Genomic DNA, 14,097 nt, shown 5'->3' on the forward strand with positions numbered 1-14,097 from the left:
GTCTTTTAGATTGCCATCCCCAACAGTATTCACTTAAAATGTGTCTCCTGGAACAAAGACCAAGGGTTCATTGCCTGTGGAGGTGACGACGGTCTCCTAAAAGTGCTCAAACTTGAAACTCAGACAGGTAAGTTCACAATTTGGAGACAACCACCTGCAGTCCATATTGAGACCCTTTTTGATTTTGCATGGCTTCTCAATGCTGCCAGATTACTTCTTGTATAATATACAATATATAATAAGTTTAGCTTTCAGGTGTACGTCTTTAGAAAGACACGAGCAGTCCAGAATATTGTTGTAGGTTTAATTAACAGAGAGAGAGTGAATATCAACAAAAATGTTTTGTTGTCTGGTGAACAACCATGTACATCAAAGCCTCCTGGACTCAGCACTGAAAATGGGTTGGAGATGGGCGTGGCACCATGACAATGACCCAAAACATGCAACAAAGGCTCAAGAAGAAGCACCTTCAAATCTTCGAGTGGCCTAAGCCCTCAGTGGAGGCAGCTGAAACTTCAGAAATTTGTAGAGTGTCTGTAAAGAGGAGTGAAATAAAATATCTCCCGAGATGTGCGCAATCCATGAGCGACCTCTGTGCTTGCCAACAAGGGTTTCTCTGCCAAATACTGTAGTCTTGTTTTGCTTCTTGATCAAATACTTATTTCCCACAAACAAATACAAATTAGACTCTTTAGTTAATGTTTTTTTGTTGGTATTCTGTCTCATTGGCTTTGTCTCAAATCTAATACTTTCGTCAGTACACGGTCACCACACTGCGTACTTAGGCGCTAAAGGCGCTAATTTTGACAGTGTAGTGCTGTCTTAAATTGATTACTGTTGTTGCACAGTTACTGGACGTGGCGATTCCAATGTTTGTCCACTTCCTCTTATGCTTCTTCTCACCTTTCGTATTATAAATTGCAACCACTCAAGGTATTCCCTCCCCTTTTTGCTGCGTAGCTAAGATGGCGATGATTGAGGGTGGTTAGGCTTCATCGCTGCACACTCACCATTTGGGATACATCTGGGTACTGAGGGCGCACCGCATTTTTCCGTGCTTCTAAATGTGAAAGCAATCATGCACTCAAAATGCTAAGTGTAAGTGTAAAAGTGTGCAAATTAAAACACAGCCTTTGTGAAAAGAAACCTACCCCAAAATTCTGGACTGTTCATGTCTTTGTGAACTTAACAAATCAGCAGGGGAGCAAATGATAATTTCTTGTACTGTACAGGGCAGGGCTAGGGAACCTGTGGCTAGCAAGTCAGATGTGGCTCTTTTGATGACTGCATCAGTCTCTCAGACATTTCATAACAAGATAAAATGCATTTATTTATGTATTTTTACTGACATTTTAAAGTAAAACATTACAAAAGTCAGTGTTAAAAATGACGTTGAAAGTATAAAACATTCTCATGCATTTTAGTCTATCCATTCATTTCCCCCGCCATGCGGGGTGCAACAGCCAATGCTAGCTGTCCTTCCGATAATTTCCGGGTCAGACACCAAAACGCGATTATTATGGGATAGTACGGTAGCCTACACAGATCATTGAGAGGTCAAGAAGTAAACTTTTCTCCTTTAATCAAATAGTCAGCTAGCTAATTCTACAGAGCAAACCCTTTTGACGAAGAAAATGGCGAAAAGATAGAAAGGTGAGTAGTACCTTGCAAAACTATGCAACACCAGAAGTCCCATTAATGGTAAGAAGTACAGAATTTTATTTACTATTGGTTAACCTTAGTTTAACGTTATTAAAAATAATAAATTCAGAGACTAATTATACTCTAAAATTGTTAGTCTTGCTTAAAAATGCACGCATTTAGTTGCATTCAGCATTAAAAAATATTGTATGGCTCTAACGGAAATACATGATAAAATATGTGGCTTTTATGGCTCTCTTAGCCAAAAAGGTCCCTGACCCCTGGTATAGGGTTTAATATGACACAGTATTGATATCCAAAAAATGTGAAATAAGTTTAGCCAAAGGTCACAATGACAGCTTTCAGCATTGGCAGTCTGACAACAAGTCACTTTGTTCAGTTTACTGTTCACTTGCACAGAATACATCGATATCTAAAACGTGTTTGGGATTATTTGAGAGTGTTATGTAAGATCCATGTGATTGAGATTTGAGCGTTTCTGAAACAATAGTTCACACAGTGTGTAAGAAATCTTTTAAAACTCAAACCCAAAAGGCTTTTGGCGCTTTCCTGGTACCTTTTGTATCAGACCCTGTAAGAAGAACTGGTACCACCTTGTCCACTCCAAGCTGGAGGAACAATAAAGAAACAGTAAAAATGCTGATGATGACAACTACTCACAAATAGTATTACCACAAAGCTACTGTTCAGTCAGACTTGTTTTACATTCGCCTCGCTGAGATTTTGTCCCCCAATCCATTGATGCTAAGTCGGCTCTCTTTTACTGCGCTTTCTCAACAGATGATGCCAAGCTTAAAGGACTTGCTGCGCCCAGCAATTTGTCAATGAACCAGACACTGGGGGGACACAGTGGTGAGTTACTTACAACATTTTATCAATCAACTTTGTTACTGACGAGCATTAAAGCGAGCTCAGGCACTGTAAAACAATAATAGGACACGTATAAACACTGCTACACGTCCAGGTGCAGTCCAAGTGGTCACATGGAACGAACAATATGAAAAACTGACAACAAGTGACCAGAACGGACTGATCATTGTATGGATGCTCCACAAAGGTGTTTGCAGACTCTGACTGTTATATCATCTTGTCATAAGTGTTGCTTCTTTAAATGTTGTTCTTACTTCTTTTGTGAAGGTGCATGGTATGAGGAGATGATTAACAACAGAAACAAGTCTGTGGTGAGGAGCATGAGTTGGAATGCTGATGGTCAAAAGATATGCATCGTCTATGAAGATGGGGCAGTCATTGTTGGATCAGTCGATGGTAATTAGTTTGATAACTGAAATATAATTTACCAGGATCATAACATTTTCCCAACTAGAGGTAGCACACGAGCCCAACTTATTGCTTGCAACTTATTACTGCTTTGTTTGGAAAAAGTTGTTTTTTTTCTGTCACTCTAGGTAACCGGATTTGGGGAAAGGAGCTGAAAGGAAATCAGTTGGCTCATGTGGCATGGTCTCCAGACAGCAAAATCCTGCTCTTCGGCATGGCCAATGGGGAAGTTCAAATCTTTGATAATCATGGCAATTTCATAGTGAGTATATATTATATGTATATGTATATAGTATATATATATATATGTATATGTATGTATATATATGTGTGTGTGTGTGTATATATATATATGTGTGTATGTATGTATGTGTGTGTATATGAAAAAAGATTAATCTAAGCAAAACAGGAATTTTACGCTTTGCTCGTCTTGAAGTGCGTATGGCAACAGACTGGGTCTCAAAAGTTTTTACACAATCCGTTTAAGGTTCCAAAGTATGAAAGCAGTGCATCCACACATCTATGTGGTGGAAGCTGTATTCTCACACGGTCTTGTGATTCCAGCTCACAAGTTAACACAAGAGGAAGAGTCAATAAGGCTGAACAACATAATGCATTGCAGTTGAGTTTGTTGACTAACCATAAGATGAAAATAATAAACTATAATAAACACAGTACATACCAACTCGGTCTTGTTACGAGTATTCAATTTAACCATGCTAGAACATTTTAGCCTTATTTTCTGCCCTATTCTTAACACGATGTCATTTATGGCCTTGTATTGAATCCACAGGTAGTTCTCACATGGTCTTGTGATTCCAGCTCACAAGTTAACACAAGAGCAAGAGTCAATAAGGTCAAACAACATACTGCACTGGAATTGATTTTGTTGACCAACCATAAGATGCCTAATAAATCAAATGGGAAAAATAATAATAATAATAATAATAATAATAATAATAATAATAATAATAATAATAATAATGAAAATAATTAACTATAATACGTATAACCCAACTCAGTCTTTAAATAGTACATGTAAATTTCCATGCTCCATGCTAGAACTTTTAAGCTGTTTTTATTCCTTATTCTTAACATGTTGCCATTTATGGTACTGCAATTAATCCGCATGGCTCTTTCCTGCTGCTGTTTACATTACTGTTGCATACATTGCACCACACAAAGACCACACAGGCAGCTCAAAGATGTTGTACCGCTGAGCAGTTTGGGGATTCATTGCCTTTCCTCCATGACACCTGAGATCACAAGATTTTGCGAGATTAAAATGTGACAAGATTTCTTTCTTGTTCAAGAAAAAAAGTCCCTAGTGCTACTAGGCCTGGGACAATTATAAATAAATTAATAAATCACACAATGAATGAAAATGAACTCGATAATTTTGCCTGCCTCTATATGTGGCACCCACGTGCATGGGTGTCTGTTTTCGTGTCCTGCCTACAAACAGGGAGGTCTTGGCGTGTTTGTTACATACAACAACGGCATGAATGGAGTGAGCCCTTTTGTCAGTCATATAGTCTCGTTTTGGTGGGTGGAGACAGGGCCGCTAGCATACACACAGTGCAGAAGAGTGTAGCCTCGTGAGGAGCAATTCAAGGTAAAAGAAACTAAAGTAGTAGATTGCAATATACTGTATAGTCATATATTTTGTATATTTTTTCATTGTACTTTTCTTAGAAATAATGTTAAAATCTCGCCTCGTCTTGTTCTCGTAGACCCAATCTTGTGTGTCATCTCGTTAACTGTCTCGCAACACCCCTACTAAACGGTGCAAGTGATCGTTCCAAAAACTGTTGCAATTTCCAAATGACTTTTGTCCATATCAGAATTTGAACTTTTTCCCTATTATTCCCATACCCAAGGCTCTGTGAACTAAGCTACTTCTCTGCTAGCTTTTCTTATTTGATTGTGAATTATGTTGCAGATGAAATTGACCATCAGCTGCCTAACTAATGTGACTGGAGCTGTCAGGATAGCTGGAATCCAATGGTACGCAGGAACAGGCGGTTATGTAGAACCCGACTGCCCGTGTCTTGCTATTTGTTTTCAGAATGGAAGATGTCAAATTATGCGTTACGAAACCGATGAAAGTAAGGCACAATTTTTTTTCCAGTTTACCCTCACACTTTTGACATCAAGTCACTGAGCTATGCTGTTTTTTTTATGTGCAGATCCAGTATGCATTGACACTTTGATGAATGTCGTCAGCATTCAGTGGAATCATTGTGGTAGTGTGATGGCGGTGGCTGGTTCCCTCAGAGCATTGAATTCAGATGTAGAAATCAATGTGGTGCAGTTCTACACACCTTTTGGAGAGGTGAGTGTCTTCATTCCCATATGCTTTGGTCTGATATATACTGTATAGACAACTCAACTAATTAATGCAAAATACCTAATTAACACAGGTTAGCTTTTTATTTCTTTTTTGGCTGCCTGAGCTTGTTCACTTTGACAGAGAGGGTGAGGATAGGTGGAAGGTGCACTAGTACTGTACTAACGCATGACGCACGTTTCTATAAGTTTTCCAGACCTCAGCAAGGCTACTTTGCCAGTTTCTAATAAGCTTAGACATCCCCTATAAATAGCTGGTATTAGAGGCTCCAACTGAAGTTCATATTTTTTTTATTTTTTATTTTTTTAGCGGTAGCTAAAGTGGCCTAAAGAGGGAAAGTGGACTTCAAGTGTCTTCAGTGTGTCTTTAATCACCCAATATATGATTTACTGCTTACCCCCAGATGAAGAGACACCCATATTAACAAGTAGATAAAAACTATTTATATTAATAACCCAGATAACTCATGCATATGTGCGCTGAGCTGTCGAAGGGTGAGTGAGTGTTTCTTTGCAGGTGAGTGAGTGTCAAAGGTAAAACAATGTAAGATGCCCATGCATTAGTACAGTTGCAGAACATCCTCAATGCTTTCTAACAAAGAGTTTGCATAAAGTTCAAATTGTACCAGTGTCCAAATCAGCACTGAAAGAAGGCACCAATGTTTTTGTTTTTTTTTTAAAGTCAACCTTGACATTTATTATAGCTCTATACCAAGTGGTTGCTTTTCCTTTCTACCTTTTAAATATGTGTAGACATACCTCATTGAAAAATGTAATATTCAATTCTGTTTGACCATTTTAACACAGCACTTGAGAACCTTGAAAGTGCCTGGGAAGCAGATGACGGGAGTTGCCTGGGAAGGTGGAGGTTTGCGAATCAGCTTGGCTGTCGACTCCTACATCTATTTTGCAAACATCAGACCAGATTACAAGGTAAATGGCAACATTTGTTGGGTTAAAAAAACACAGACTAATAGCCAACACGAAGGATTATAAGGCAAGTTATTTTGGCACATTAATCTCATCTATCATACTGTGTGTAGACACATGCTTCTAATGATGGTTCACAAATACCTATCACTTTCCTGTTTCTTACCAGTGGGGATACTGTTGCAGCACAGTGGTGTACGCCTTCACTAAGCCAGAGCGTCAAGATTACTGTGTGATCTTCTGGGATACTAAGAACAATGAAAAGTTTGTCAAGTATGTCAAGAGCCTCATGTCTATTACCACCTCAGGGGACTTCTGTACTCTGGCTAGCAAGGCTGATGACACCCAGCCACAGGTATTAGCAAATTCACATTCTCTGTTACCCTATGACAGCAACAGTGTGTCCGATATAATGTATATGTTAGTCTTGTTATTTTAGTAATTTTACATTCTTTGCAGGTAAATGCTGAGTTTGAGTCTGGGAGTCATGCAAAGGTAACAACATGCTAATTGAAACTACTCTCACTTAAGAAAGAATACATATGCAATTAAAGAATTTTAAGTTGCACAATAAATATCAATTCATGGATGTTTTTCAGTATGTCCTGATTCTGTGCAACTCAATTGGGACTCCATTGGACTCAAAGTACATCGACATAAGTGAGTTTCAACTGACAATGTTCATTTTTAATTGTTCTGTTAGTTTTTCATCCCAACCGTCCAAACCTGAGGCCACGTTTCTCAGCCAGGACAGGGTGGATTGCACTGTTCGGACCAGCCCTTTTAGCAAGGCGAAGTCCACCCAGATTCTGTTAGATTATTCTATTGGTCTGAGATAATGTTGCTGGAGACAATCAGTCAGCCCACCAACTAGGGCTTAGCAAGGTCCAGGTGAACCTTGTTCGTCAGCTGCCTGCTGTTGAGGCGGTCTCAATGATCAGGAAACTTTTCGTTAACTGTTTTTTGGTGCTTTGGTCTGATCTGGTTCAACCAATCCTTGGCTAGGGGCTGAGCGCCTCAGCCAGGAGACAGAAAGGATGACGGTGCTCTCTCCTTCTCTCTTTATTCTGTACACGTACGACTTTCAGTACAACACTGAGCTCTTCCATGTACAGAAGTACACGGATGACTCGGCAATCGTGGGATGCATCAGGAATGGACAGGAGGGTGAGTACAGTCAACTCATCCAGGACTGTCAAGTGGTGCGACACAAACCACTTGCAACTCAACACCACCAAGACCAGGGAAATGGTGGTGGACTTCAGGAGAAACAGGACACACCCAGAACCTGTTTTCATTAAAGGTGACCGTGCGGAAGTGATCCACACCTACAAATACCTGGGAGTGCATCTGGATGATAAACTGGAAAGGACTGCCAACATAGATGCTCTGTGCAGGAAAGGGAAGAGCCGTCTGTACTTCTTCAGAAGGCTGGCGTCCTTCAATGTACACAAGAAGCTGCTACAGATTTTCTACCAGACTGGTAACTAGTGCCCCCCTGTATGCAGTAATGTGCTGGAGAGCAGCCTCAAGAAGAAGGACGCCACACGCCTGGACAAACTGGTGAGGAAGGCAGGCTCTGTCATTGGCACTGAGCTGGACAGACATCTGAGGCAGAACAAGGACACTGAGGAGATTCCTTTCTATCATGGACAACCAGCATCATCCAATGCACAGCATCATTTCCCGACAGAAGAGGAGTTTCGGTGGCAGATTACTGTCACTGCCCTGCTCCACCGATAGAATGAGCAGATTTTCCTCCCCCACGCCATGAGACTTTTCAACACAACAGAGGGGCAGTGGTAAAAACACACACAGGACTGGACTTATGAACTTATTATGTATTATTATTTATTATGTATTATTGAACTGATCTGTTACGTATTTATTTATTCTTATTTATTTATTCTTGTTTTTAGCATATTCTTATTTTCTTAATTCTCATATTTTGCTTTGTTTGTTTTATTTTGAAGTGATTATGTTTATTTGGACACTTTTGCAGAGCTGCTGGAAAGGTGAATTTCTCTGAGATAAAGTATCTAAATGTGTGTGTGTGTCTAAGAGATTAATTAAAAAGAACAAGGTGCCTTTTGTTCAAAGTGAATGGTCTTGTAATTGTTTTATCCCTGTTGTAGAAAATAGGTGAATCGGCACAGCATCTGCGGTAATTCAGTCGCTGTCCCGGACTATTGTGGTGAAAAGACAGCTAAGCCAGAAGGCAAAGCTCTCAATTTACCGGACGATCTATGCTCCTACTCTCACCTATGGCCGTGAGATTTAGGTAGTGACCGAAAGAGCAAGATTGAAGATGCAAGTGGCCGATGAGTTTCCTCCATAGAGAGGGTGAGGAGCTCAAGAGTCAAGTAGCTACTCCTTCACATAGAGAGGAGCCAGTTGCGGTGGCTCAAGCATCTATTCTGCATGCCACCGGGACGCCTCCCTGGACAGGTGTTCTGGGCATGCCCAGCCAGGAGGAGGCCCCAGGGTAGACCTAGGACACGGTGGACAGATTATGTTTTGCAGCTGACCTGGGAAGCCGGGTGTCCCCTCGGAACTGGAAGAGGTGGCTGGAGATCGGGAAGTCTGAGCTTCCCTACTGAGACTGCTGCCTCTGCGACCTGGACTTGGATAAGTGAAAGAAAATTGATGAATGGCTAGACAGTATTTGATCCAAAGAACACTATGGACTAGGTTGTTGATGAATGACTTCAAGCCAGTGTTCGAGCTCACACCTTATGGATGGAGATATGGTAGCCAGTGCTTAGTCTCCTGCCACCCACAGTAACAGCTCTCACTGGCTCACAGCATTCTGTAGCCAATAGACAGTACGCTGTGGGCATCTTTATATCTCACAAATATTCAGCATTCCATTTCAGCGTGGCATAGCCAAGTGTTTACTGATGAAGCCAAGCCAAGCCAAGATAGTTCAGTCTGCAGATCTGAAGAGCTGTCATCAAAAATAGGCTGTAAGTGTTGCAGCTTCCTAATAACAGGAGAATCGGGTCAGCTGTCTCAGAGGCATCTCCATTTTCCATCCTGTTTCTTTTTTGGTGTTTCTTTTGTTAGAATTTGTCTAGTCAATCATACAGCTTCATTTAAACGGAACATATAATCCACAAAAATAAACGTGCCACTTATGTCCTTGTTTAGGTCCACTTTTTGTCACCATGACCAGGACGCATGTGATTGCTGCATCTAAAGAGGCTTTCTACTTGTGGCAGTACAGAGTGGCCAATAAATTAACTGCTTTGGAGATTAACCAAGTGACCAGAACAAAGAAGGAGGGAAGGGAGAGGTGAGTTTTTTAATTTTTGTATTAAATTGTTTTATTTATTTGTTATTTGGCACCTCGTGGAAGTGAATCTTAACAGGACAACAATAAGTTTTCAGAGTATGCTTGTGCCAAGACTGACACTACACATCAAGCTGGTCGTGGAAAGTTACAGTGAGGCAAGATAACCACAGGCCAAGAGTCAATGTCTGAAATCTGAATGGAATTCATTCATCTGCATCCACTGCCACTGAGGCTCCAGACAGGAAAATACTCTGCCAGCGCAAAGATAGCACCTGCACCAAAAGTCACCTCAGTGCAACTGTCTGATTTGCTCTCATTTACTCTCACTTTCTGTCTTTCTAGGGTGTATCACATTGACAGCAGTCCAAATGGAGTCAATGACAATGGAACAGACTTCACAAATGCTTTCACAGTAAGTGACATTGGGCCTTATTCACCAACAATTTCTGTTCTTTGAGCTAATGCTCCCTATTTGCAATATTTGGAGACTGAATATAAATGTTTCCTTAATGTACTAGTTCTTTATGTTTATATGTAAAGAAATCATCAAAAGTGCTTAAGTTGTCCGCTTATCTGTTCTGTATCTTTTAAAGGCAACAAGAGATCCTATCTGCTGTATTACAGCCACAGATAAAACATTGGTTGTGGTATGTACACCTCTGGTTTTGCTTCAATTTGATTGGTTAGTCAAGCAATGAAAGGAAATAAATACATAGTGGTTTGTGTGTGTTCTCAGGGCCGTGAATCGGGTATCATCCACCGATATAGCCTTCCAAATGTTATTCTCATCCAGAGATACACAATGAACAGAGCCCACCATCTCTCTTTAAACTGCAACTCCAGGTAAGCTCTGAATGACTGACTGTGCGGCAGTATGGTAACATATTTCATCAATACTTATGTTTGAATGTTTCAATCAATATCTCTTTCAGTCGTCTGGCCATTATCGACATCTCAGGTGTGCTGACTTTGTTGGACATGGAAGTTCATGCATCCTCAGGTGATGCCACAGGTAGTCAGGCATCGATAGGGGATCCATCGAAGTTTGAACGTAAGGACGTTTGGGACATGAAGTGGGCAAAAGACAACCCTGATCTGTTTTCCATGATGGAGAAGACAAGGATGTATGTCTTCAGGAACCTAGACCCAGAAGTGAGTGGTTTACTGCTTTTATATCAGCAGTTTAAATATAATGTACACATTATATACCTGTGAGTATTTAGTCAATTTATGTCTAAGCGTGCTTTATGTCGACATGGAAATAGGAACCCATCCAAACATCAGGATATATATGCAACTTTGAGGACCTTGAAATCAAATCTGTCCTGCTTGATGAAATCATGAAGGTATCGTTTTGCTCCTTAAATTATCAAACAGTCCATGTTGACATGTCTCATCTCTTAGATTTATAATATATGGGATTACAGTTAATTAGCTAGACCAGTGATTCTCAGCTGGTGGGTCGTGGAGCTGTTTTCAGTGTGTCGCCTGGATTTGCCTAAAAAAAATTTCAATTGTGTGATGACCCAATGTCCCTGAATGCATCTCGCGTCTGTGCCGTGTGCTTGCTACGCCATGTTTATGGGTGACTTGTGCAAGCTTGAGCAGGTGGGGAAGGACATTGAGTGTGAAATTAACCTGATCTCGGTCCGATACACAGCCGGGCTGCTTTTATGTCTGCTGGGGAAGAGCCACTATAAAGACATGAGCGTCTCACCGCTCCAGCTCACGTTGTGGTGCATGGGGAACTCCACGCACAATGAAGACTCTCGGGTAGTTTGATGCCCAGTTAGATCTTTTGACCCAGGCAGACAGGTGGTCTACAGCAGAAATGGACCTCCTATTATTATTATGATTAAACTAACCTGCTTAGTTGATCAGAAAAAAATTTACATTTGTATATTTTGAACTGCACTTCTTGTTTATCTGAGGGGGTGAAAATAGAGCAACTGGGCTAGCTTGATTTTCTTAAAAGATATGTTTTATCTCTCGTCCAGGTGCTGTCATTCAACTCCTCAGATGTACCATGTACAGAAAACCTTTTTAAATCATTTAAAAATGTGTTAATCCTGAGCAGGAAGAGGGCTGGATATAATGCTTGCAACACATTAGAAAGTAAGTGCCCTCTGCAAACTTGTTGCTAACCGGCCCTTTAAATATAAGATATTTATTTAGGTTTTAGTTCAAAAAGTTCCGCAATTTGGGTCAACTCTTGTTATTGACGGGTGATGGTGGGTCCCCCACGCAAACCAGTTGAGAACCACTCATCCAGACTACACAATGAGAGATAATGCAGATGTGCGATGCTGTGTGAACGCCGTCTTTATAGGACCCAGAGAGGCCTAATAAAGACAACCTGATCAACTTTGAAATCCGTTCCTTGAGAGACAGCCGTGCTCTCATTGAAAAAGTGGGAATCACAGATGCTTCACAGTTCATTGAGGACAATCCCCACCCGAGACTCTGGTAAATACATATACATGATTTCATACGTCAGGTTCACAGCGATCATTCAGCCCCAGCAAAAATAGTTCATCAACATCTACTCCTCTGTCTTTAATCAACCTGTCAGGCGACTGCTCGCTGAGGCAGCCCTCCAAAAACTAGACTTGAAAACAGCTGAGCAGGCATTTGTCCGCTGCAAAGATAACCAGGGCATAGAGTTTGTCAAGCGCCTGGGTAACCTGCAGAGCGAGCCCATGAAGCAGGCAGAGGTGGCAGCCTACTTCAGCAGGTTTGAAGAAGCCGAGAGGATGTACTTGGACATGGACCGCAGGTATGTTGAACAGTGGTTGTTTGAGCAAGACTGTACTTTTGTCATTTTAATGAAATGGTTATGTCTTTTTCCAGGGATCTCGCGATTAGCCTTCGGATGAAGCTTGGAGACTGGTTCAGGGTGCTCCAGCTGTTGAAAACTGGTTCTGGGGACTGTGATGATGCTCTATTGGAGCAGGCTTACAATGCAATTGGAGACTACTTTGCTGACAGACAGAAGTGGTATTGGAAATGAAATTTAAATAGAGTACATAGAATAAAATGAAATAAATATCATTCTCCCGGGTGCAAGACATTTATCACAGAGGTTTATAAATACCCTGCAGCTTTCACAGCAAAAAAATCATCACTACCACGTCAATCAGTTCAACTTTTTCAAAAGCATTGCTTCTTTTTCTTGGAAGGGTCAATGCGGTGCAATACTACCTTCAGGGCCGCCACCAGGAGAAGCTGGCAGAATGTTACTACATGTTGGAGGACTACGATGACCTTGAGAAGCTCACCAATTCCCTCCCAGAAAACCATAAACTTTTGCCAGTAAGCCAAATGTGAAGCGCTGACCTCTAACCCTAACCTGGTTTCAGACTGCAGACTGCTAAGCGTCTTATAGCAAGTTGAGTGTCAGGGATTGCTACTGACATTTTCCACCTCTGTGCTATAGGAGATTGGGCAGATGTTTACCACTGTGGGCATGTGCGAACAGGCTGTGAACGCCTACCTTAAGTGTAACCAGCCCAAAGCTGCTGTTGACACATGTGTCCATCTAAACCAGGTGAGAGACAGCGCAGTATCAGTAGCCACCGTGGCACCTTACTGTCCTCCCACCTGTGTTCACCTCATGAATGATATTTAGCTTGGTCATGTGAATACTGCTCTTGCACCTTGCTGTCACAATGCAAATGTATCATTTGATTGATGAATATGTGTGTCATAAGTCAACGACAAGTGTGTGTACAGATGAAATGACTTGGATTTCAACTATAAAACAAAAAATAATGTATTTTAGCCAAATGGATTCCTTTGTCATGCTTCACAGATGATGTTCTCTTGTTCTCTCTCTTTTTGTTTCTTTCTTAACCTTAGTGGAGCAAAGCAGTGGAACTTGCCAGGACTCACAACATGAAGGAGATTAAGCCTCTTCTTTCCAAGTATGCATCACATCTCCTTGAGAAGAACAACATTTTGGAGGCGGTGGAATTGTATCAGAAAGCTCACCATTTCCTTGATGCTGCCAAACTCATATTTAAGGTATGTTAACTTGCTCAGGTCATCATCGGTCAGTTATACTACCGACCATCTTTTGTTTTTACAAAACTATGGTCATGCGTTCTTTTTATTGTGTATATACAATATAATTTGTTTTTTGTGTAAATATTTGAAATTGTCACATGTTAAATAATAAACACAAACCTCTATCTCACTAAGATGTATACATTGTGTTCTAGCTTGTTATTAGTTTGTCTCCTCTGCTAAAGATTTTTTGTGGTCAGTTTTTGTTTTGCATGTTGATTGTGCTACCCTCTCTGAATGTTTCATCCACTAGCGTATGTTGTGAAGCTTTTACCATGTATTTGTAATTAAATGTGTTTGTGTACGGATTAGCATGTGAGATTTGTTGGCCACTGTTCCCAGATAGCAGACGAGGAGGCCAAGAAAAGGACTCGGCCGCAGCGGGTGAAGAAATTGTATGTGCTGGCTGCTCGACTTGTGGAAAATCATCATGAGCAGAAGAAGACGTCGCAGCAGAGTAAAACAAAAGGGAAGAAGTCAGAGGTAGACAATATACTTCATATATGCAGTAGGTCCTT

The 14,097-nt window shown here is 40.9% G+C and overlaps 1 protein-coding gene across 3 annotated transcripts in view; it reads left to right on the forward strand.

Annotated features, from left to right (window-relative positions):
• LOC129192367 (tubulin beta-4B chain-like) overlaps nt 1-14,097 on the forward strand; it is a 34,223-nt gene that overhangs the window by 691 nt on the left and 19,435 nt on the right. Inside the window, exons 3-26 of one of the 3 annotated variants that reach the window (XM_054796323.1) lie at nt 10-127; nt 2,443-2,514; nt 2,627-2,719; nt 2,800-2,928; nt 3,069-3,202; nt 4,883-5,048; nt 5,130-5,275; nt 6,097-6,222; nt 6,389-6,574; nt 6,679-6,714; nt 6,819-6,879; nt 9,370-9,514; nt 9,857-9,926; nt 10,108-10,161; nt 10,251-10,357; nt 10,447-10,666; nt 10,780-10,860; nt 11,844-11,980; nt 12,087-12,290; nt 12,365-12,511; nt 12,694-12,826; nt 12,951-13,061; nt 13,373-13,537; nt 13,922-14,062. In XM_054796323.1, the coding sequence (XP_054652298.1) occupies nt 10-127; nt 2,443-2,514; nt 2,627-2,719; nt 2,800-2,928; nt 3,069-3,202; nt 4,883-5,048; nt 5,130-5,275; nt 6,097-6,222; nt 6,389-6,574; nt 6,679-6,714; nt 6,819-6,879; nt 9,370-9,514; nt 9,857-9,926; nt 10,108-10,161; nt 10,251-10,357; nt 10,447-10,666; nt 10,780-10,860; nt 11,844-11,980; nt 12,087-12,290; nt 12,365-12,511; nt 12,694-12,826; nt 12,951-13,061; nt 13,373-13,537; nt 13,922-14,062 (2,982 nt within the window). Of the gene's footprint in view, nt 1-9; nt 128-2,442; nt 2,515-2,626; nt 2,720-2,799; nt 2,929-3,068; nt 3,203-4,882; nt 5,049-5,129; nt 5,276-6,096; nt 6,223-6,388; nt 6,575-6,678; nt 6,715-6,818; nt 6,880-9,369; nt 9,515-9,602; nt 9,927-10,107; nt 10,162-10,250; nt 10,358-10,446; nt 10,667-10,779; nt 10,861-11,843; nt 11,981-12,086; nt 12,291-12,364; nt 12,512-12,693; nt 12,827-12,950; nt 13,062-13,372; nt 13,538-13,921; nt 14,063-14,097 lie in introns of those variants that run through there. The other 2 variants (XM_054796325.1, XM_054796324.1) reach the window with 2 other exon arrangements.

Source organism: Dunckerocampus dactyliophorus, chromosome 13 (assembly GCF_027744805.1).
Source record: "Dunckerocampus dactyliophorus isolate RoL2022-P2 chromosome 13, RoL_Ddac_1.1, whole genome shotgun sequence".
NCBI classification, from domain to species: domain Eukaryota; kingdom Metazoa; phylum Chordata; class Actinopteri; order Syngnathiformes; family Syngnathidae; genus Dunckerocampus; species Dunckerocampus dactyliophorus.